The sequence below is a fragment of the Garra rufa genome, chromosome 5, assembly GCF_049309525.1.
Source record: "Garra rufa chromosome 5, GarRuf1.0, whole genome shotgun sequence".
NCBI lineage: Eukaryota > Metazoa > Chordata > Actinopteri > Cypriniformes > Cyprinidae > Garra > Garra rufa.
The window spans coordinates 57,664,585-57,686,504 of NC_133365.1; the positions used below are offsets into that span (position 1 = coordinate 57,664,585).

Consider the following 21,920-nt stretch of genomic DNA (forward strand, 5'->3'; position numbering starts at 1 on the left):
ACATGAACAAGCATCCAATTAGATCCCATAAAAAATTCTTTAGGACTGATCATACAGAATATTTATGTCTTATAAGAATATTCCTATAGAAATAGTTCCAAAATATGATAGAAATTCCAATAAGAATCCTGTACAAAATTCTTATTGGAATCCTTTAGGATTTTTTGACAAGACATAAATATTCTGTCGGATGGTTTCTATGGGATTTTATGGGATCAAATTGGATGCCTGTTCATGTCCTTTTTTCCTCTTTTTGTAATCTAAAGTGCACTTTTCCTCTGTTTTTATTTTACTAACAAATAGTACTTGCAGTTTGTCGTTTACATCACCTTGATGCAGCACACAGCTTTAGCGCAAACACACACACACACACACACACACACACACACACACACACACACACATTTTACCCATTTATTTAAATCCACTTAAAGGAAATCGTTTACAGGGACATAAATAATACTGGTGCAGTTAAATACATGTACAGAAAAAACGTGGCGCAATGTCATGCATCAGTTCTTTACAACATTAAGCATACCCCCTTTGTCAAGGTTCACACATCCGCTGTGTTCTCAGGTCCCGTGATGTGTGTGTGTGACTGTGGTGTACGTCATGCTCATCAGCGCAGCTGCCGATCGTTACACTCACCAGGTGCCACTCATTTACGATCTCTACATAAACTCACTCATTCCTCTGTTCCCCGTCAGATGATTCTTCTAGTTCACTGTCACCGTGCTGTTCGTGTACCTTGGAGTTCGTGTTCGTGGAGTTCGTGTCAGTCTGGATGTGTATGTGATTGTCTACGTGGGAATTCTGTGACTGTGTCTCGTTTGTGTGTTCACCGTCACCTGGATCTTCACCGGACATCACCAGCACCATCTTACCCCTGCCTCACCCAACCGAGAGACATTCATTCACCAGTTTGTATCATCATCATACTGCAATAAACTGGTTTACACTGCTTTTGCTTCCCTTTGCTTATTCACCCTTTACAGAATCATCTGACCAACATGGAAGCAGCAGGCACGCCTCAACCCACACAGGAGGAATTTATGCAGGCTTGTGTCTCTCGGTTGGATGGTCAAGCTCAGGCTATTGGAGCACTTGTGGGCCAGGTGTCCGAGCTCAACCAACGGATGCAACAACTTCGACTTCCCGCTGCGCCACCCACGCCGCCCGCCCCGCTCGTTCTTCCTACATCATCTGGCGCAACCCCACAGTACGAGCCCCGCCTTCCCACCCCGGTGATCTACACTGGTGAGCCGAACTTCTGCCGAGCTTTCCTCGCTAGGTGTTCGATGCATTTCGCATTACAACCGCGTACGTTCACTAGCGAGGAGAGCAAGGTGGCGTTCGTGCTCACCTTACTGTCTGGGAGGGCGGCACTGTGGGGAACGGCGGTGTGGGAGAATCAGGATCCTTGTTGTTCCTCGTTCACGACACTCGCCGACGAGATGAAGAGGGTGTTTGACCGCGCGGTCACCGGGAGAGAGGCCGCGCGAGTCTTGGCGGATCTCAAGCAGGGGGAGAGATCCGTCTCGGATTACTCCATCGATTTCCGCACCCTGGCGGCGGAGTGTCAGTGGAACGAGGAGGCGCAGTGGGACATGTTCCTGCATGGGTTGGCTGACCGCGTCCAGAAGGAGATTTATGCCCTGGAGCTACCCGCCACCTTGGACGGCCTCATCAGTCTGGCCATGCGGGTAGATTCTCAACTCTCCCGGGCCGAGCGGCGGTGGTTACCCGCTCGGTTCCCCCCTGTGGAGAGAGGACCACCTCGAGCCAGCGGCTCGGCAACCACTGGCAACCACAGTGAGAGTATCTCATTCTACATTTTGGACTCCCCCCTTGCACCCATTGTCTTAAGACACCCCTGGTTCACCAAGCATAATCCCCGTATCGATTGGCAGCTTAAGTCTGTGTCTGAGTGGAGCATTAAGTGTCATGAATCTTGTCTTGTGTCTGCTTGTCCGTCTGTTTCTAGCTCTGTGTTTCAGGAGAAGGCGGCGGATCTGTGTAACGTGCCCGCGGAGTACCTCGACCTGAAGGAAGTGTTCAGTAAGTCTCGGGCTGCTTCTCTCCCTCCTCATCGTCCCTATGACTGTACTATAGAGTTACTGCCAGTTACGTCTCCGCCTAAGGGCAAACTTTATTCACTCTCAGTCCCTGAGAGAGAGGCTATGGAGAAATATATTTCTGATTCTCTAGCAGCGGGGTTCATTCGCCCCTCCTCTTCACCAGCGGGGGCGGGGTTCTTTTTTGTGGGGAAGAAAGACGGATCTCTGCGGCCTTGTATTGACTACCGAGGGCTGAACAATATTACGGTAAAGAATACTTATCCTTTACGTTAATATCTTCAGCCTTTGAGAGGTTGCAGGGAGCGTCGGTCTTTACAAAATTGGATTTAAGGAATGCTTATCATTTGGTCCGCATCAGGAGGGGTGATGAATGGAAGACCGCCTTCAACACCCCCAGGGGGCACTTTGAATACTTGGTCATGCCCTTCGGCTTGTCCAACTCCCCAGGGGTCTTCCAGGCACTTGTTAATGACGTGTTGCGAGATATGGTCGATCAGTTCATATATGTCTACCTGGACGACATATTGATTTTTTCTTCTTCTCTCCAGAAACATGTGCAACACGTCAGACGAGTGCTTCAGAGGCTGCTAGAGAATGGGCTTTTTGTCAAGGCGGAGAAATGCGATTTTCATGCACAGTCTGTTCCTTTCTTAGGGTACATCGTGTCGTCTGAGGGTATGTGCATGGATCCCGAGAAGGTTAAGGCTGTGGTGGATTGGCCAAGCCCAGATTCCTGTAAGGCCCTACAGAGGTTTCTGGGGTTTGCCAATTTCTACCGGCGTTTCATTCGCAACTTCAGCCAACTAGCCGCGCCTCTGACTGCCTTGACCTCCCCCAGAACGACGTTCAGGTGGTCAGACGCAGCCGAGGCTGCGTTTGCCAACCTCAAAAGCCACTTTGTTTCGGCTCCCATCCTGGTAACCCCTGATCCATCACGTCAGTTCATGGTGGAGGTCAATGCGTCAGAGGTAGGGGTAGGTGCGGTGCTTTCACAGCGCTCACCCGCGGACGACAAGATGCATCCCTGCGCGTTTTTTTCACATCGTATGTCGCCAGCCGAAGCAAATTATGATATTGGTAACAGAGAGTTGTTGGCAGTCAAGCTAGCATTGGAAGAATGGCGCCACTGGTTAGAAGGGTCGGGGGTACCTTTTATCGTTTGGACCGATCATAAGAACCTGGAATATATCAGAACCGCTAAAAGACTGAACTCTAGGCAGGCTCGGTGGGCTCTTTTTTTCGGACGTTTTGATTTTACACTCTCGTACCGCCCGGGTTCCAAAAATATCAAACCCGATTCTTTGTCACGTATTTTTGACCGCTCCGATCGCCCGTCTACTCCCGAGGGTATTTTTCCTGAGACACTTATTGTCTCTGCCCTCAATTGGGAGGTCGAATCGAAGGTTAAGACAGCCTTACATGGGGTAACGCCTCCGGCCGGTTGCCCACCTAACCGTTTGTTTGTGCCAGACAGTCTACGGTCCGAAGTTATCCAGTGGGGACATTGTTCCAATGTGGCTTGTCATCCAGGGGTAAGTCGCACCTTACATTTGGTTAGACAAAGATTTTGGTGGCCACTTATGGCTCGTGATGTTCACAGTTTTGTTTTGGCTTGCTCAGTTTGTGCCACTGGTAAGACTTCTAACAGACCCCCAGATGGGCTCCTCCAACCGCTGCCAATCCCTTCGAGACCCTGGTCCCATATCGCACTAGATTTTGTCACCGCCCTCCCACCCTCCCAGGGTAACACGGTAGTTTTGACCGTGGTGGACCGATTCTCGAAGGCGGTTCATTTTATTCCCTTGCCCAAATTACCTTCAGCCAAGGAGACAGCGTTGGCAGTCGTGGACCACGTCTTTCGGTTACATGGCCTCCCGACAGACGTGGTCTCCGACAGAGGACCCCAATTTGTGTCCAAATTTTGGCGAGAGTTTTGTAGACTTCTGGGGGCCACTGTTAGTCTCTCTTCGGGGTTCCACCCTCAAAGCAATGGGCAAACTGAGAGAGCCAACCAAGATTTGGAGAGAGCATTACGATGTATGGTCACCAGAAATCCTTCCTCCTGGAGCCAACAACTTTCTATGGTGGAGTACGCCCACAATTCGTTGCCAGTATCTTCCACGGGCCTATCCCCATTTGAATGTAGCATAGGGTACCAGCCACCTATTTTTCCCAGTCTGGAATCCGAAGTCTGGACTCTAGGCGAAGGGGACGCGGATTTCAGTACTTGGTGGACTGGGAAGGTTACGGTCCGGAGGAGAGAAGTTGGGTGCCTGCCAGAGACATCCTGGATCACTCCCTTATTGATGACTTCAATCAGCAGGTACTGATGGCTGGGAACGTCAGGGGACGTTCCTAAGGGAGGGGGTACTGTCACGGTTCACACATCCGCTGTGTTCTCTGGTCCCGTGATGTGTGTGTGTGACTGTGGTGTACGTCATGCTCATCAGCGCAGCTGCCGATCGTTACACTCACCAGGTGCCACTCATTTACGATCTCTACATAAACTCACTCATTCCTCTGTTCCCCGTCAGATGATTCTTCTAGTTCACTGTCACCGTGCTGTTCGTGTACCTTGGAGTTCGTGTTCGTGGAGTTCGTGTCAGTCTGGATGTGTATGTGATTGTCTACGTGGGAATTCTGTGACTGTGTCTCGTTTGTGTGTTCACCGTCACCTGGATCTTCACCGGACATCACCAGCACCATCTTACCCCTGCCTCACCCAACCGAGAGACATTCATTCACCAGTTTGTATCATCATCATACTGCAATAAACTGGTTTACACTGCTTTTGCTTCCCTTTGCTTATTCACCCGTTACACCCTTGTTATTATGGGTATAAATAACATCGTCTCCGCCATATCTGGTGACTACCTATAATAGCAGACAAGGAACAAAACTTTGCTAGCCGTTTAGCTCTCTTTTTGGGCATCCCAAGTTGTTGAAGCCCTCTTACAACCAGCCTATGTGCATGTCCTAAACTGCCAAATATGAAGACAGACGACATCGATAACCTATCTCAAGAATAGTATTTAAGAGCGGTTGATATTTAATGACTTTGGTCATAAAAGCTTCCTACATACTAGAGTCAAAGGTACATGCAACCTCCAAAACATACACCTCTCTACACTCCTCATTTATCACAACAACATCTGGTGTATTTGCAGACAAATGTGAAAATATTTCGGAATTACTATTAAAACACTTAAACATAGATGCTTTTACACAAGAATGTTTATATGTTTTCACTGAAGATGGTAGATACTTTAACACATCTTTCACTATAAGATCCACTATTCTATCATGACGCGCTATGTACATTCCCTTGTAAGCATGGCAGCCATTCAAGATATGTGGCAATGTTTCAGTGATCTGTTCTGTAGTGTGATGCAAACAATAAGGAACCTGAGTTGTAGGATACCAAATAGAAAGGTTAAGTCTAGTAGGAAGAACTTGTAATCTAGCCTTAACTGTAAAAATAATAATGTCTTCGCTAAGTGCAGTATTCTTAAGAAATGAGTGTGAAACAGAATGATCAGCAGAAGGAAGGCATGCAAGTTTTCCCTGAAGTTTCAGTCCAGTCCAGTGCTGTTTTTGGTAATGTTGCTGTAGATCCAAGAGAGTTCGCCGGGCACTTTCAGATGTCAACGAGTAACTATAACCACCATATGTGGCTATTGCCTTGACATAAGTCCGGGGGTCAGTAATAACATCCTCTGAAACTCCCATGATCTCAGAGTCAGACCGCACCCACTCCAATGATACTCCAGTTCGAACACAGAGATCGTTCAGGTCCGGCCAATCCGACCAGACACCAAAACCAGCAGAATGACTGTCGAGTTTCCCACTGGGTTTTCTTTTGAAACCAAGGAAGTGGGGTTCTGACTCTCCGGCCAGTGGGACCTTGCGCTTCCTTAGATCCAAAAAGAGGGACGATCGAGCCCCACACCACAGCCCTCAAACTCAATGATGTGAGGAGACACACGTGTTTTTGCGTCAAACTGGACAAAAGACCTAAAATATACACATAAAGTGCACTTACATTCTTCATTGCTTGAGTTAAGAATGTGCAGCACGCAATATGGCGGAATACTCCCGCCTTTTATATAAAAAGAGCCAATCTTAATTGGTAGGGACTGCACATGATGTGCATTGGCTGGTCTAGCTTGGAAAATAATATTTTCTTAAGGCTATATATGAGCATTAGAAAACAATATTCATAAGACAATTGTTGTCAGAATTCATTAATGAAATGACTTGGCATTTGTTTCCACGCATCTCGATACACACTACACAAAATAAAAGCCTTTTCCTGTAAAATAAGGAATATATCCATATGTTGGACAGGATTAAAATGAACTCGGTACAAAAGCCCGCGAAAAACAACAGGCCAAACGCGAAGGCGAAAAGATGATGTTATATCTAATGACCACAAGACGGCCCCAAAATCAAAAACATCATAGAATGGAGATTCTCCAGAATCACGTGTCTCCTCACGTCATGTTTGTAGTTATTTTAGAATAATGAGCATTTGCGTAGTTTGAAATCAAATGACCAGGACAAAACCTAATTTGTAGAGAATAATTTATTAATTCATTGGAACAGAAGCAATCACAGTTGTAATCACGTCTGTGGTATGGTAGATTTGATTATTAACAATCATCAATTTGTTGATTAAAAACACTCATAAAGTGAATTCCTGCCAAAAACACCAGAAGTGACCTCTTTAAAGTGGTTTTTTTACCAGAGGTAACTCTTAAGGATGACTCTGGGTGACAGCTATCCTAAACTACTGCGCCTCTCTTCTTTTCTTTAATCATCCAATAAGAATCCTCCTTCCCGTATAGGAGGCGGGACTATAATTTTTACAGCCAATCGGAGAGAAAAGGCTTTTCTCAACCGTATTTGCATACACACTTTATAAAGGGGTTCACAGACTTCACTCTCTTAAAGGGACAGTTACATACAAACACAAACCCGTGTCCTATTGAAGCAGGTTAATAAAGATTTATAAATATATTCAGTAACCATATTTTACCCTGGGTTACAATAATGTTTAATAATATAATAATAATATTTAGTTTTTTATTAATTTCAAAAAATTTAATTTCCTTGTAGAATTTTTTGGAAGCCACTGAAGTATAACAGGAAACAATGTAATATTTAATTCTGAAGTTTAACTTTTTAAATACATCCTTTGTATGCATTTGGAAAACACTGTTGCACACTCTCAAAAATTATAATAGAGAATTCTGACAGTCTGAAATTTCCACCACAACTTATCGACACAGAAAACAGTTTACTTCTGTGCTGAAAAATAAGGTGGATAATTTGTAGCCTCTTTTAGGGTTTTACATAAAAAATCTACTTATAAATGTAAAACTAGACTTTAAATTTAAATTTTTTACTGACTTGTGAAATTGTAGCAAAAAAATAAAAATAAAATTGCTCTAACAACAGTTGATGAAAAATCAATAACATCAGCATTCTGTACCAAAACGTTTTATACTGACATACAGTGGACATACATGAGCATTTGCACTCAATTCAAATGACCAGGAAAAAACTTATTTAGAGAGAACTGTTTATCAATACATTGGAACAGAAGCAAAGCAATACAATATTTTAATCAGCAAAGTTGTAATCTGAGTTATGGTCAAATGGATTATTACTGATTATTTATAAGAATAAAGGAGCAGACCGGAACATGTTAAACATAAAGTTACATGGTCTATGATGCTACAATGGGTTAAATTTTAAAGTAGACTCGCTGCCTTACGTTGCATCACAATCAGCTCGGTTAATAAAATATGCATGAAATTAGACATTTTTAGTGAGTTCTTGCCTAAAACAAGAAAATCTGACACTGGTGTCAGAAAAGCAGTCTTGTTTTCCCTTTGAATGATGCTGAATTTTTTGAGCCCACTGGCAAATATTGTGATATTTTAACAAATTTTGATACAAAAATAAGAAACACCTTAAGTTATGTTGCTTCACAAGTAAATGCATCCATATTTAATAATGTTTATATTTGCACCTAAAAATACTAAGGAAGAAAATTTATTTTTACTAGCTTCTGGTTATTTTTAGTTGCATATAACCAACACTTATTGCATTAAATTGACATGTTTCAGTGTGTTAATATGGCTCACACTGATTGTGCTCAAATTCTGCACAATGTTTTGATGCATCTTTATATTTTTTTTAAATATTTACATTTAAAAATAATTTTACTGTATTTTTGCTTTTTTTGATTATACAGTTTATTGAACATTGACAGAATACTATGACTTGAGTGCAAGATTTATACATTTTTACAAGTTTGTGGTTGGAAGGCACCTTCACATTTGTGCTTTCTGATAAGAAACGAATATCATGTAATGATATTAGTTTCTAAAATTCAAGGAAAAGAAAGATAGAAAATGTAAACATTTGTTATTGTAATTTTTTTGACCTTTTTTGTAATGTGGCCTTCATTTAACCTCAGGCCAAATGCTGAAATATGTTAGTTTAAATCTAAAGCAAAGTCTGGGACATTTAGTCAAAGTGTCTGGACTCTGTGGCATAAACGATAATGATAGAAAGAAAGAAACTATAAAATATAACTTAACTTGTTCAACATTTCACTTATGACTCATTTTTAACACTATTTTTTAACATAAAGTTTTTAGTTTTAACCCTTACCCACACACACATCTGGTAGCTTAACCTTCAGTATTTTTTTTTTTCTAATTACAAAAGCATTGTGTGCTCTCTATGCGATTATATATGAGTTCATGTTCATCACCTCCACCCCTCATGATGATCTAGTGCCTATAAAAGAGCATCTTCTGCTTGGTATGAGACACAACAGCTACTGTTGTTATTGGTGAATCTCAGGATTTTACAAGACTAATCAAGAACAGTGAGTATATGTTTTAAAGCTTTTACAAAAGGCAATTAAAAGTCTTAATGTCTTTATATTTATAAGTGACAAAAGCAGAATGAATGAACTTTAGCTCTAATTAAAATGTGACTTGCAAACTATAGTGAAAACTACACTAGCAACTACACTTCAAAAATGGGATAATTAAGATTTTTTTGATAGATTTTTGATTTTTTTCTTTTTAAAAGAAGGCTTTTCAGCTCACCAAGGCTGCATTTAGTTGATCAAAAATACAGTAAAAAGTTTTTTTTTAAGTTTTATTGTGAGATACTATTACAATTTATATAGCTGTTTTCTATGTAAGCCGCACTGAATAAAAATAAAAAAGGTCATTGGGATTTTTATCTCACAATTCTTTTTTTTTTACTTTTTTCTCGCAATTTCGAATTTACATCTCACAATTCTGACTTTTTTTTCTCAGAACAGTGAGATTAACAATTACATGTTATAAAAAGTCAGAATTGCTAGGTATAAACTCAGAATTGCGAGAATTAAACACTTTTTTTCCACCGCAATTGCGACATTGTATCTCGCAATAATGACTTTTTTTCTCAGAATTGTGAGATATAAACTTGCAATTGCGAGTTATAAAGTCCAGTTCTGAGGAGAAAAAAAGACTATGCTCACAGAATTGCTTGCAGAAAAAGGCAGAATTGCGAGTTTGTATCACCCAATTCTGAGAAAAAAAAAATCTGAATTTAAAGATGTTTTTTTATTTTTTTTTTATTTAGTGGCGGAAACAGGCTTCCATAGTTTTCTGTGTGAATATAGTGTAAAATGTAATTGATTGCTTGCTATTATCTTTTATTATTCCAAACTGTCATATAATATTCATCTTTTCGTCAAAGAATTCAGATGAAAAATTATTTCATTTATTTATTTTAAATTTTTCCATTTAGTTTGTAACTCTCTTTGGTGTAGAAAACCCTTTTCTGTACAATACATCTAATTATGCATTATCTTTATTTATAGGATGTTTTGACAATTAAAAAATATTTAATGTTATGTTATTTTAATAAATGTAATCACATTTTATAATTTTAAAATAGAAAAATATTATAGTTTTAAAATAAAATACAGCAACTATTTTGTGTTTGTATATTTTAATAATTCAAGCATTTTTTAAGTACCTCTTCATAAACATACTGTGATTAATTGGGACACTTTTTCACCCCTAAATTAAAAAAAAAAGCTAATTAGTACTTCAAGCACTTTGTAGAAACCCTGTTTAGAGTCTGTAAACTGGATACTTCTCAAAACTGATCACAGTTAAAAGACTAAATTGAGCTTAGATCTCAAATAAGCAAATGATGTTCAATTCAGTCTGTATGCCTTTTGCAGCAGTAGCTACGGTGAGGTGAGAATCAAACACTCTCTGAATAAGAATGAAGAGGTGTTTGTAGTCAAAAGAAGAAAAACTGTTCTAAAAAGCCTGCAGAAACTCAAGATACACTGCAGTCAGGTAAAATATCCTATATTTTTTATATCTACACTGTAAAACGTTTTCACCAGATTTAACTTAAAAACCTAAGTTCAGCAGCTGCCTTAAGTTAAGTCAGCTTAAAACTACAAGTCATTTTAACTTTAAACTTTTAAAAATGTGTTGATTTAACTTGTGAGTTTAAATTAATTAAGTTGATTTAACTTCACTTTTTAAGGCAGCTGCTACACTTAAGTTTTTAAGTTGAACCTAGTGAAAACTTTTTACAGTGTATGGCTGCTATTATTCCTCCAAATGGTGTTGTAGATGATGAATATTTTTATTTCAGGATAAAGTGCCAAACATTGCATTACTGGGTTCTGGAGGAGGACAAAGAGCCATGGTGGGTTTGCTGGGATCCCTGGGTGAGCTTGATAAAGCGGGTCTTCTGGACTCCATCCTTTATCTGAGCGGAGTCTCTGGATCCACCTGGTATGAACTCTGAGAAACAACAAACACAGAGAGATTGAATTGGGTTGAATGTCAAAATGTCAGCAGTGTGTTCTTCTCTGAAGGTGCATGGCCTCCTTATACCAAGAACCAGACTGGTCCACCAAACTACAGACTGTGAAAGACAAAATCATCAAGAGACTCAACGGTCCAGGAGTCAGCTGGGGAGATGCATTTGCCAAACTGAAGAAGTATTACTATGAGAAGGACATCTTCAGCTTGACTGACCTCTGGGCAGTGTTGGTCGACACAACATGTGTGAAAGAGGTCTGTAAACAGTCATACCACAGCCAGAGTTGCCACTCTTAAAAATTAAAATTCATATGGCACTGAAACCCTACTGTAATTGTTAAAGGGGACCTATTATGCTTTTTCACTTTTAATTTTTTTGTGTGTATGTTTGGCTATTAAAAAAAATCTACAAAGTTACAAATCTCAAAGTCCACTCCAAAGAGAGATATTTAGATAAAAAAAAATAAATAAATAAATAAAAACTTTCAAAAACTAAAGTGAATGGCTTTTTTGGCTCCTTTTGCTAGAGCTGAAGCTGGTTTCGGGCATATAAATAATTAAATAAATGAGCACAATAATGATAATATCATGTATCACGATCTCTCAGGCTGACAATAGAACCAACACTACTGTAGCGTATTATTTACTCACCCTCCATGCATCCTAGGTGTATATGACTTCCTTCTTTCAGACGAATGCAATCAGAGTTATATTAAAAATAATCCTGGCACTCCCAAGCTTTAGAACGGCATAGACAAGTCCAAACCAACTCGATCCATAGGAAAAAGTGCCTCACATGGCTCCGGAGGGGTCAGTAAATGCCACCTTTCGCGATCCGACGTGTTTTTGTATCCATAATGTCCATATTTAAAACATAAGAATTTCTTTAATCTAGTTTGTACAGTGGTACACAGAACTTGCTGCTTTGGGAAGGGGCGTGGCAGGACTGAAACACTGTCTAAGCTGTTGGCCTATTGCAACCATAGACTGTAAAAAATATGGACGTAGTGTCCGTGACGTCATCCGTAGGTTTCTGGAGAGCGATTTTGAAGCCTATAGTGGGCGGGATTCGCCGTTGCCATCTTGGAATCGCTGGTTGCTGAAACCACGCCCACTTTTTTTTTCTGCTGTAAAGTTGGGCATTTTAACATGGGGAGTCACTGGGACTGACTCCCTTTTGCAGCCAGTCTCTAGCGGCCAGTCGATGAATTGCAGTTTAAGCCACTTCCGTGTTGGTTTATAATAGAGAGAGCGGGAGGTTTCTGCTTGATTGCAATGCAGTGGGACTGGTAATCAATTACAACACATTTAATTTTTCAGAAAGGCTAATTGAGCCATTTGTGCCAGCCTGGGGAGAAAGCTGTTGTAATAAGGTAAATTATGTGAAAAACAATGCGTTTTTCGAACCACCAAGCATGAGAGCATGTTCTTAGTGCACCCCAGAAAACAAAATATAGACTTTGTAAAAGAGCATAATAGGACCCCTTTAAGATTTCCAGAGATCAGCATTCTGACATAAAACGGATCAAACGTCAGGCGTAGAGCCTTGAAACTTTGAGGGAAGGTAGTACCCACCATATCTACGACTTCACCAAGATGGGCAATACCACTTATTTACTAAGAGTATAAAGGGTAATGATGCCCGCTTAACTTTACTTTTGAAATGTATTTTAACATTCAATATGCCTTAATTGCTATTAGGTATATTTTTGGAAACATTGAAATCTACAAATAGCTGAACTATGGTCACTTTAGTAAAAACCATGGTATATTTTCACAAGGGACTGCCAGTGACAGGCAGTTGACCATATGCATGGAGCGTTCTTTAGAACTTCCGCATAATGATAAGCAGCTCGTAAACTTCTGATAAAGCTCATTTTATATGTGCTATATATAGGTGGACACACTTGAGACTCCCTACTGCTTTGTTCTTATCAGAAACTGAGAAAAATAATAATTGCATCGTAAACATCGTAAAATAATCATAGCATTTAACACTGTGACTAAACTCAGTGACGAGGAGAATCTAAATGTAGACCAAACGGATTTGCATAGGCCTATCAGTCATTTTACAATGCATAGTAGGCTATTTAACTTCTTTTTTCTGTCCTAATAATCGCTTAAGAAAAATAAGCACTATTATTAGTTTTTTTTTTCTAAATGTGAACTGTGGCAGTATATAAACATCAAAAAAAGCACTCCCAGTTTACAAATTGTAACTATGAGGCCTCAAGAACTCGTAATTACAACTTGTGAACTGGGAGTTTTCTGAGAGCTACAACTTGTACTATCTGACCACCTCAGATTTATTTTATGAGCTTTGTGTGTAGGCACTGATAGCATAGAAAACATGATTTACAGTTCAGATACTTGTTTTCACAGAAACAAAACAAATTTTTTTTAGAAAATGATAAACTTCTCATTTCAGCCATTAAACCATTTTTAAGAAAAGCAAGTATCAAGTATCAATTATTACTCCTTTAAATGATTATTATCAATATATCATTTTAGTAACATATAAATTAGTGTATTTAGGTTTTTATAATGCATTCAATTCTTGTCGATCCACCAGTTCATATTTACAACTGCATGTTTACTGTGTGAAAATAAAGGTGGATTTTCTCTTTGGTCTGAACAAAAATAGCTGAAGGGTTATTGAAAAATGCTAATTCATTCTCTGCCAGCTTGACGTCTGAGAAACTACAACCTGAGCCTTCTCCTCCAATTTCTACCAATGATGCTCGATTCAACTTCCCATGTCTACTGCACAGATATCAACAACAGCTGGGTTGTAGTTTGCCAGGATGAGGTCACAAATAGGTTGAAGCGTCGATTGTGGAACAATATATTGAATTTAATACGTTTTGGGCCATACAAGTTACGGGAGTTCCCCAGGAGAAACAACAAAACAAAAGGGAGCAGGAGATGGGTGTGAAATATGGGAGAGTCCCAGGAATAACAAGAGTGTTGACAGGTTTGACATGCTGTGAATGCAGCATTAGCTCACAAGACTCGACAATGCACCGCATGAGATTTCAAAATGAGAACAAGACGAGATTTTTACACTGTATTTTTCAAAAATTCTCAATGACAAAATACTTGGGGTCAATTCAGGAATGAACTCAACAATTCCAATTCAAAGAAGCAAATGGAATTGGAATTGGAATTGAACAACAATTACAGGAAACAGAGTTGGAATTGAATTGGAATTACAGGAAGTGGAATTCAATTCAGGGAAATTCCACTGAATTCCGTTTATTGCTGTTTCTGAGCATCTATGTGTGATTGTATTTAGAGACATACATTTGAACTTTATTTATGATGCTTTACAAATACCAAGTAATGTATGAAATAGAGTTGATCAAATGTAAGTAAATAAAAATGAGAACTTTATGACAATAATTGAATGACAGTGGTGATAAGTTTCTGGATGTACTATACATTCAATATATGATTAGTTACCACATAATATATGTCTCAACTCACAAAAAAATTAGTCATGTTCATTCATGTATTTCATTCACTTTTTATTGAATCGAATTATCATCATTTCCTGAAATTTAGCATGTGAAATGATCATGCTTAACATACTAAACATACAGTACTTTGTATTTTTTATATGTTTGTTGTTTATGTGATTTACAATATATAATGTACTATAAACTATTAAGCAAATCAAGTCAAATTATTTTATTTAGCAACTGGAATTTAGCGGAATTTATTTGATTCCAATTCTGTTTCCTGTCAGCTGCATGCAATTCCAATTCCATTCCAGGAAGTGAATTGGAATTTACCATTCATTCTCAATTCAATTCATGAATGGCCCCAACCCTGTTGAGTATATGATTTATCATATGCAGTATATCCAAGCACTGTAAAAAGTTTTGCCACAAACTCAACTGACTGGCTTCCCACCTGTATGATTTTCACAAGTCATCAGACCTTTTGTACATTAAATTGTAACTTTTATTGGGGTTGTTTCAACCCACGGACATCTAAAAACACTTGGCATCACAGGTAGCGCTCGTTAACTTGCTCAAGTACTCCTATCTGTGCCAATCACAACAGGCTTGGCCAGCTGACCAATCAGAGCAGAGTGGACTTAGGGAAGGGAGGGGTTTAACAGACATTACGCTCAAAGCTGCTCGAATGAACCGTTTCTAAACCACTGACAAATGACTATGTATAAATGTATATTCTGAGAAAACTACAATTGTTGGGGAATCCAACACAATATTAGAACACTTAAAAACAACATATGAACTGCTCTGTAATTAAAAACACAGAGTAGGATGTCTGATATTTGAAACATTTATGATATTTGACAATATTCTATTCAATAATATGTCTGTATTGGCAAATTTAAAAAAAAAAAAAAAAAAAAAATTATGCGTTTTATTTTATCCATTTCACAAAGTTATAGCTTAAGGAAAATATTGTTCACAAGTGAGATTTACCTTTAATGTTTCTGTTTTCTTCACACATCTCATTTTACATATATCACATGTCTCTTTGGCAAACAAGTATACTAATTTTTACATTTACTTTTTTTTATTTTTTTTTATCCAAAGTAACTTTCATTGCAGTCAAAGTTCACATTTTATCTCTCAAGGCATTACGTGAAAAAAAGTTTAATCTGTCAGTTGAAATCAAAACCAAACCCTGGCACACAATAAACGACAATGTATGCAATTGTGGATAAAATCTTACATAATTTTATGCATCTAAGCCTACTTTCTTGTGCAACTTTCTTGCGCAACAATATACTATGTACACTATACTATACATATACATGTTCTGCTGGTAATGAGCATGAAGGCTTTTCCTTGTTCCCACCGAAAAGAACAACAGAACAACCTGTTTCCCGCCACTAAAACTAGGTGAGGTGCATGAGGTGAGGCTACATAATTAATATATAAGGAAATATCACACTTTTCCTGATCTCAGCGAATGATTGAGTCATTCATCATTAACAGCCTTACCCTCAGGATGATGTCTAGACTTGCAGAATAGTTTCAGAGCCCTATATAAGAGCATCTTCTGGCTGAATGTCAGATAAGGACTGCTGTGTTGCTTTTGGTGTGGTTTAGAAGACTTACGATTTACAGAAATAGTAAGTATAAGAATTTATTAAATTTAAACATTTCATGTCATTGTAAATAGCATGTGGCCACCTTAATAGTGACCCACACACTACTTTTTGACAGAGTTTTATATTTTTCATGCATCACAGTGTTTACAACATTTTTTAAATATTTTATAAATAATTGTGTGTTTAGAACATACTACTGTTTTGATCCAATAATCGAACATTTAGCAATCGGATTCTAAAAATTGAAGATGCAAGGTTACATGATGTCTAAAGTAATCAGCTGTACTTTGGCCAATGAACAAAATTGTTTTTAAAAATCAGATTTTTTTAATCATTATTTAAATAATACATTTTGTTCAAATTTACACATACTTTCTACTGTATTTGTGACCCTAGACCACAAAACCAGTCACAAGGGTAAATTTTTTATAATTGAGATTTATAAATCATCTAAAAGCTGAATAAATGAGCTTTCCATTGATGCAGGGTTTGTTTCCAGCCAAAATACCTAAAAACTCTTAAATCAAGAAGGATTTTCTAGATGAGTAAATATTATTGTCTTGTTTTCAGAAAAAGTCAAAATTAAGTAAATTTTTGCTTGAAATAAGCAAAATAATCTGCCAATAATGTAAGAAAAATAATCTTGTTTCCTGTTTGAAATAATATTTTTTTTGCTTAACCCCATTGACAGATTATTTTGCTTGTTCTAAGCAAAAACACACTTTATTTTGACTTGGGTTTTTTTTCTAAAAAAAAAAATTAAAATAATTTGTACTTGTCTAGAAAATCCTTCTTGGTTTAATTTTTTTTAGATAATTTGGCTGGAAACAAGACAAAACATCTAAGTAAGAAAAGCTTTTTTATTTTATTTTTTTGCAGTGCAAACAATAAGTTTTGATATGTTTATGGCAAGAAATTTACAACATATCTTTATGGAACATGATCTTTACTTAATATCCTAATGATTTTTGGCATAAACGAAAAATCTATTATTTTGACCTATACATGCTACTTAAGATAAGTTTTGTGGTTCAGGGTCACATTTACATTTTCCTGTTAGACAACAGGTTTGTAATTACTTTGACACATGCAGACTATTAATGATTTGCACATTTACTTTCTTCGGTTTATAATAATTCGTGGGGTCACCGATTTGCTATATCTTCAAAAAGATTCATTCTAAATAACAGGAATTTACTCGACTCACTCTCTTGTTTTACAGATGAGTGCACCTAAAACTCAACCCCAAACAAGGTATGTAATCCTGCCCAGAAAATAAGCTTCAGATTTAATTACATTGAAATCTAGAAGATTTGATATCTAAATATATTAAATATGTCTGTCTCTGTGGCTTCCTCAGAGGTAAAGTGAAAATCAAACCCTTACCGAATAAGGGTGAGCTGGAGTTTGTAGCCAGCAGGAGAAACACTGTTTTCCAAACCCTGAAGAAGCTTCAGATTCCATGCAGTCGGGTAAAACAATCTGTTATACTTCATATTTCCAATTGCTTATATGGAAATGACTTACAAATGATTTATTGGGCAATAAACACCAAGCATCAATTTCACTATGTTCATTGTGAAAAACAACACCATTCCCGAGTAGAAAGCATTGGTGTGTTGTTAATAGCAATAATTAAACGGTACAAGGTGATGTTGGTTCAGCTTGAGTTAATGTGAAAATTTCAACCAAAAATTTACTGTGTAAATGGATAATCCGGCGCTTTTGTTAAAACAACCTTGGAAATACAACTGAAATGCAATGTTAAAGGATTAGTTCACTTCCAAATAAAAAAAAGGTACAGATTTACTCACCAACTTGCCATGAGATGTTCATGTGTTTCTTTCTTCAGTCGTAAAGAAATTATGTTTTTTGAGGAAAATATTTCAGGATTTTTCTCTATATAGAGGACTTCAACGGTGCCTGCGAGATTGAACTTCCAAAATGCAGTTTAAATGCAGCTTCAAAGGACGATCAGTCATTTTCTTTAATAAATTAATATTTATACACTTTTTAACCACAAATGCTCATCTTGTGTAGCTCTGATGCGAGAATCTTCCAATTCTCCAATTTCCAATTCTTTGTGTGTTTTGGCTGATGTGAATTACCGTACCGTACCGCATTTGTGATGTGTTTGCCTCCTGGCAAAGAATTAAAAACCCCCAATAAATAATAATTCAAAAGCCAGATCGCATAAACTACTATAATATCAGCGTCATGATTAGTCATGTTCAATTCTGCACCTGGACCTTTACGAAAATATAAATTAAACATGGTTTTACTACAAATAAATAAAAATGATAAAACCAAACCACTTATTAACCATGTTTTTTGGCTAAACTGGCCATATAGCTCCACCATGGTATTTGTAGAAAAACTGTGGTTATAGCTATGGTAATCAATCCAAATGACTAAACGCAACACATGCATCAGCGTGTAATCTCTGCAACTCCTAGACGTACAAAACAGATCCTCCCATCTCTGTAATAAACAGAGATATTAGTCCCATCCAAACTAATAAATGAAAATCGCAGACGTCGGTGATAAGAATCGAAACTCAAATGTTGTTTGGAAAACTAGTCCCGTCCGAAATAGGGCTTTTGCCGAAAATCTCCCTTCTTTGCACTTTGTAAACACCTGGTCAGTACTTCTGCAGTGATATTGGGTGGTTTTGAAGTTAGAGGAGAAAATGAGGTCTGAGTTTTTCCACATACCATAACTGTCTTGAACTGGAGTGCACAGAGTATGCATGTGCATCGCAGAGCTAGACAAGATGAGAAAATAAAAGTGTTAAAAAGTGTATAATTATTGATTTATTTAAGAAAATGCCAGATCGTTTCGTTAGGTAAGACCTTTCTTCCTCGGCTGGGATCGTTTAGAGCCCTTTGAAGCTGCATTTGAACTGCATTTTGGAAGTGCAAACTCACAGGGACCATAGAAGTCCACTATATGGAGAGAAATCCTGAAATGTTTTCCTCAAAAAACAATTTCTTTACAGTTGAAGAAAGAAAGGCATTAACATGGATGACAAGGAGGTGAGTAAATTATCTCAAAATTTGTTCTGGAAGTGAACTAACCCTTTAACAATTAAATCATTGTTGGAATACGATGTAGCCAGAGTTAACGTTGAAGTAACATTACATTTTCATTACATGTCGACAAAATCCATTTTAAAGTCCCTTTAAAAATAGTAAAACAGTAGATTTTCATGTGACTGCAAAAAAGAGAAAAGGACATTCTTACAAAATGTTAAACACAATGACTCACATTGACTATGTTTCTACAACAAACATTTGTAAATGGAAAGTGGCTCTTCAGGTGCAAGACTGAACACGCCTGAGATACTGTTATAGTTATGCAAGTCACAGAATGTACCTGGAACAGAAACACAAGCTTATAAACAAAATCTCAATCCTCCATTAAACAACAACAGTCACATTTAATACTGACTCAGAATAATGAATCGTTACCTGATGTAATCAGGAAAGAGAATTGCATTAAACCCATTGTCAGGTGATAAACTGTCAAACTATGTGAAGAATGCAAGTAATAGATGCAATACAAAAATAAAGTGTAATAGTTTTGCCAATGCATGCATCGCTTGTGCTTCAAGGGATTTGCTAAATGATCTTGGAAGATATTACTAATGAATAGCAAGCACTACAGTACGTCGGCTGTTTTTGCGCTCTGATGTTGTATATACTTCTGATAACATATGGAAGCAGATGCTTTGAATTATGTGTGCGTTTCAGAGAGAGGTACCGAACATTGCATTACTGGGTTCTGGAGGAGGACAAAGAGCCATGGTGGGTTTGCTGGGATCCCTGGTAGAGCTTGATAAAGCGGGTATTCTGGACTGCATGCTTTATCTGAGCGGAGTCTCTGGATCCACCTGGTATGAACCCTGAGAAACAACAAACACAGAGAGATTGAATCAAGTTAAATGTCAAAAATTACAGCAGTATGTTCTTCTCTGAAGGTGCATGGCCTCCTTATACAAAGAACCAAACTGGTCCACCAAACTAGACACTGTGAAAGAAAAAATCATCGAGAGACTCAAGGGTCCAGGAGTCAGCTTGATGGACAAATTGGAGAAACTGAAGAAATATTACTATGGGAAAAAATTCTTCAGCTTGACTGACTTCTGGGCAGCGATGATCGTCACGTTATTTGTGAAAGAGGTTTGTAAATGTATTTTGTAAATCAAAAATTAATGACCAGTTACCTGGATGTGTGGCCATATTTGAGATACTTAGAAGGAAACAACAGCATTGCATGATACTTCTGGTACTGGTACTACTGAATACATTTTATGAGGTCTAAAACATGGAAGAAATGTGTGGAAGCTGCTAAGTCATATGGAGAAAGACTTCGTAAACAGGAAAGGGACCAATATTTTGACAAACTATGATTGATAGGTGGTAAAGATATGTACAAGCAGTATTAATTAAGATATGAGCCTAATATTTCACCTACCTGACCGGAAATTATAAGAACAAACAGGAATTTTTGCCCTGGAAATCCTGGTTAAGTTCGGCAAACCACAAATGCTTTTTGTTCCTCAAACAATTTTTGCACTCTTCTCCTTGATTTGTTACTTAACTTTTGGCAGTCTATAGTGTTCCAAATGTTTTTCACGGTCTGGCAGATTCGAACACATGACAATAATTGACCATTTTAAGCAGCAATAATCAGCTAAATATGCAAGTTTCGTTCAGTTCAGTGGCATTGTTTACCTTCAGTGTCGCTAATTTGGGCAATTAGTTGTGCATCTTCAAAACACTTGAATTTTATTGAATAATGAGATATTTATGTCTAAAAAATAAAATGTTAAGAATACATTCTTACCTAAGCTACTGTCACAGTTTCTGTGATTGGCATCATATTCTTGATTTTAAGATTTCGTTATGCAATAAAATGCTGGTTACGGTACTCAACAAAGGTCAAAATAAACAAGCAGCAGCATTGTGGAACATAAAAATATATTAAACAATTAAAATATGAATCTATAATAGATTAGAAGATCATTGAGTTCACAGAAAAAAGCCAACTTGCCCCATAGTTTTTTAGGAGATTATAAAAACACACATACATGCTCAATTAACACAATTCAATTTGAGCTTCCTAAACCTTCTGAGAGAAAACATGCAGCTGAATCAGTTCAGTTCAGTTCAGTGTGAATGAATCTGACTACTTTTTTGATTCACTAAGAAGAACCGGTTCATAACAGCAGTCATTTGTTTATGTACATTAAACAATATTAAAACATGGAAGAACTTTGAAAGATTTACAATGGAATTTATTATGGCATTGCAGCATTTTAGTCTGTGAAAAAGGGTCTAGCATCTCCTGTTAGAGAAATGCTCATTTTAAATTGAGAAAGAATTGATCATAATTCTGAAATACTTAAAAGATGAGATCCTTATTAAGATAACTTTCCTGAGAACATGTTGAAAAAGTGTTACTGATTGAAAACTGAATGTCTGAATCTCCTTACAATACAATAACATGATGCCGCAACAAAATGTCTTTGCTATAGATCGACGAACAAGCACTCACAGAGCAGCGGGACCAGCACAATAAAGACCCGTTTCCCATCTACACAGTGATCGACAAGCAATTTCAACAAGCAAGCAAGGATGCACATCTGTCTGCAGACCCCTGGTTTGAAATCAATCCGCATGAAGCGGGTTATTCACTCACTGGAGCGTTTGTGGACACCTCCGACTTTGGCAGTCCGTTTCACGAAGGCTCAAAGAAAGATGAAGAGGGTGAATTTGACATGCTATACCTGCAAGGTAAAAAACTATTTGTTTATTACTTGGGTCACACATTATTTGTAACAGTTTAAGGTGCCACGATTATGGATTATGAAAGGTTCAT

At 37.9% G+C, this 21,920-nt stretch overlaps 1 protein-coding gene across 1 annotated transcript in view; it reads left to right on the forward strand.

The window, feature by feature from the left end:
• Positions 1 to 1,010: 1,010 nt before the first annotated feature.
• The window catches only part of LOC141334967 (cytosolic phospholipase A2 gamma-like), a 31,061-nt gene continuing 10,151 nt past the window's right edge, over positions 1,011 to 21,920 (forward strand). Inside the window, exons 1-6 of the mRNA XM_073840187.1 lie at positions 1,011 to 1,578; positions 4,613 to 4,679; positions 10,345 to 10,465; positions 10,773 to 10,915; positions 10,999 to 11,200; positions 21,577 to 21,835. Coding sequence (XP_073696288.1) covers positions 1,011 to 1,578; positions 4,613 to 4,679; positions 10,345 to 10,465; positions 10,773 to 10,915; positions 10,999 to 11,200; positions 21,577 to 21,835 — 1,360 coding nt within the window. The remainder of the gene's footprint in view (positions 1,579 to 4,612; positions 4,680 to 10,344; positions 10,466 to 10,772; positions 10,916 to 10,998; positions 11,201 to 21,576; positions 21,836 to 21,920) is intronic.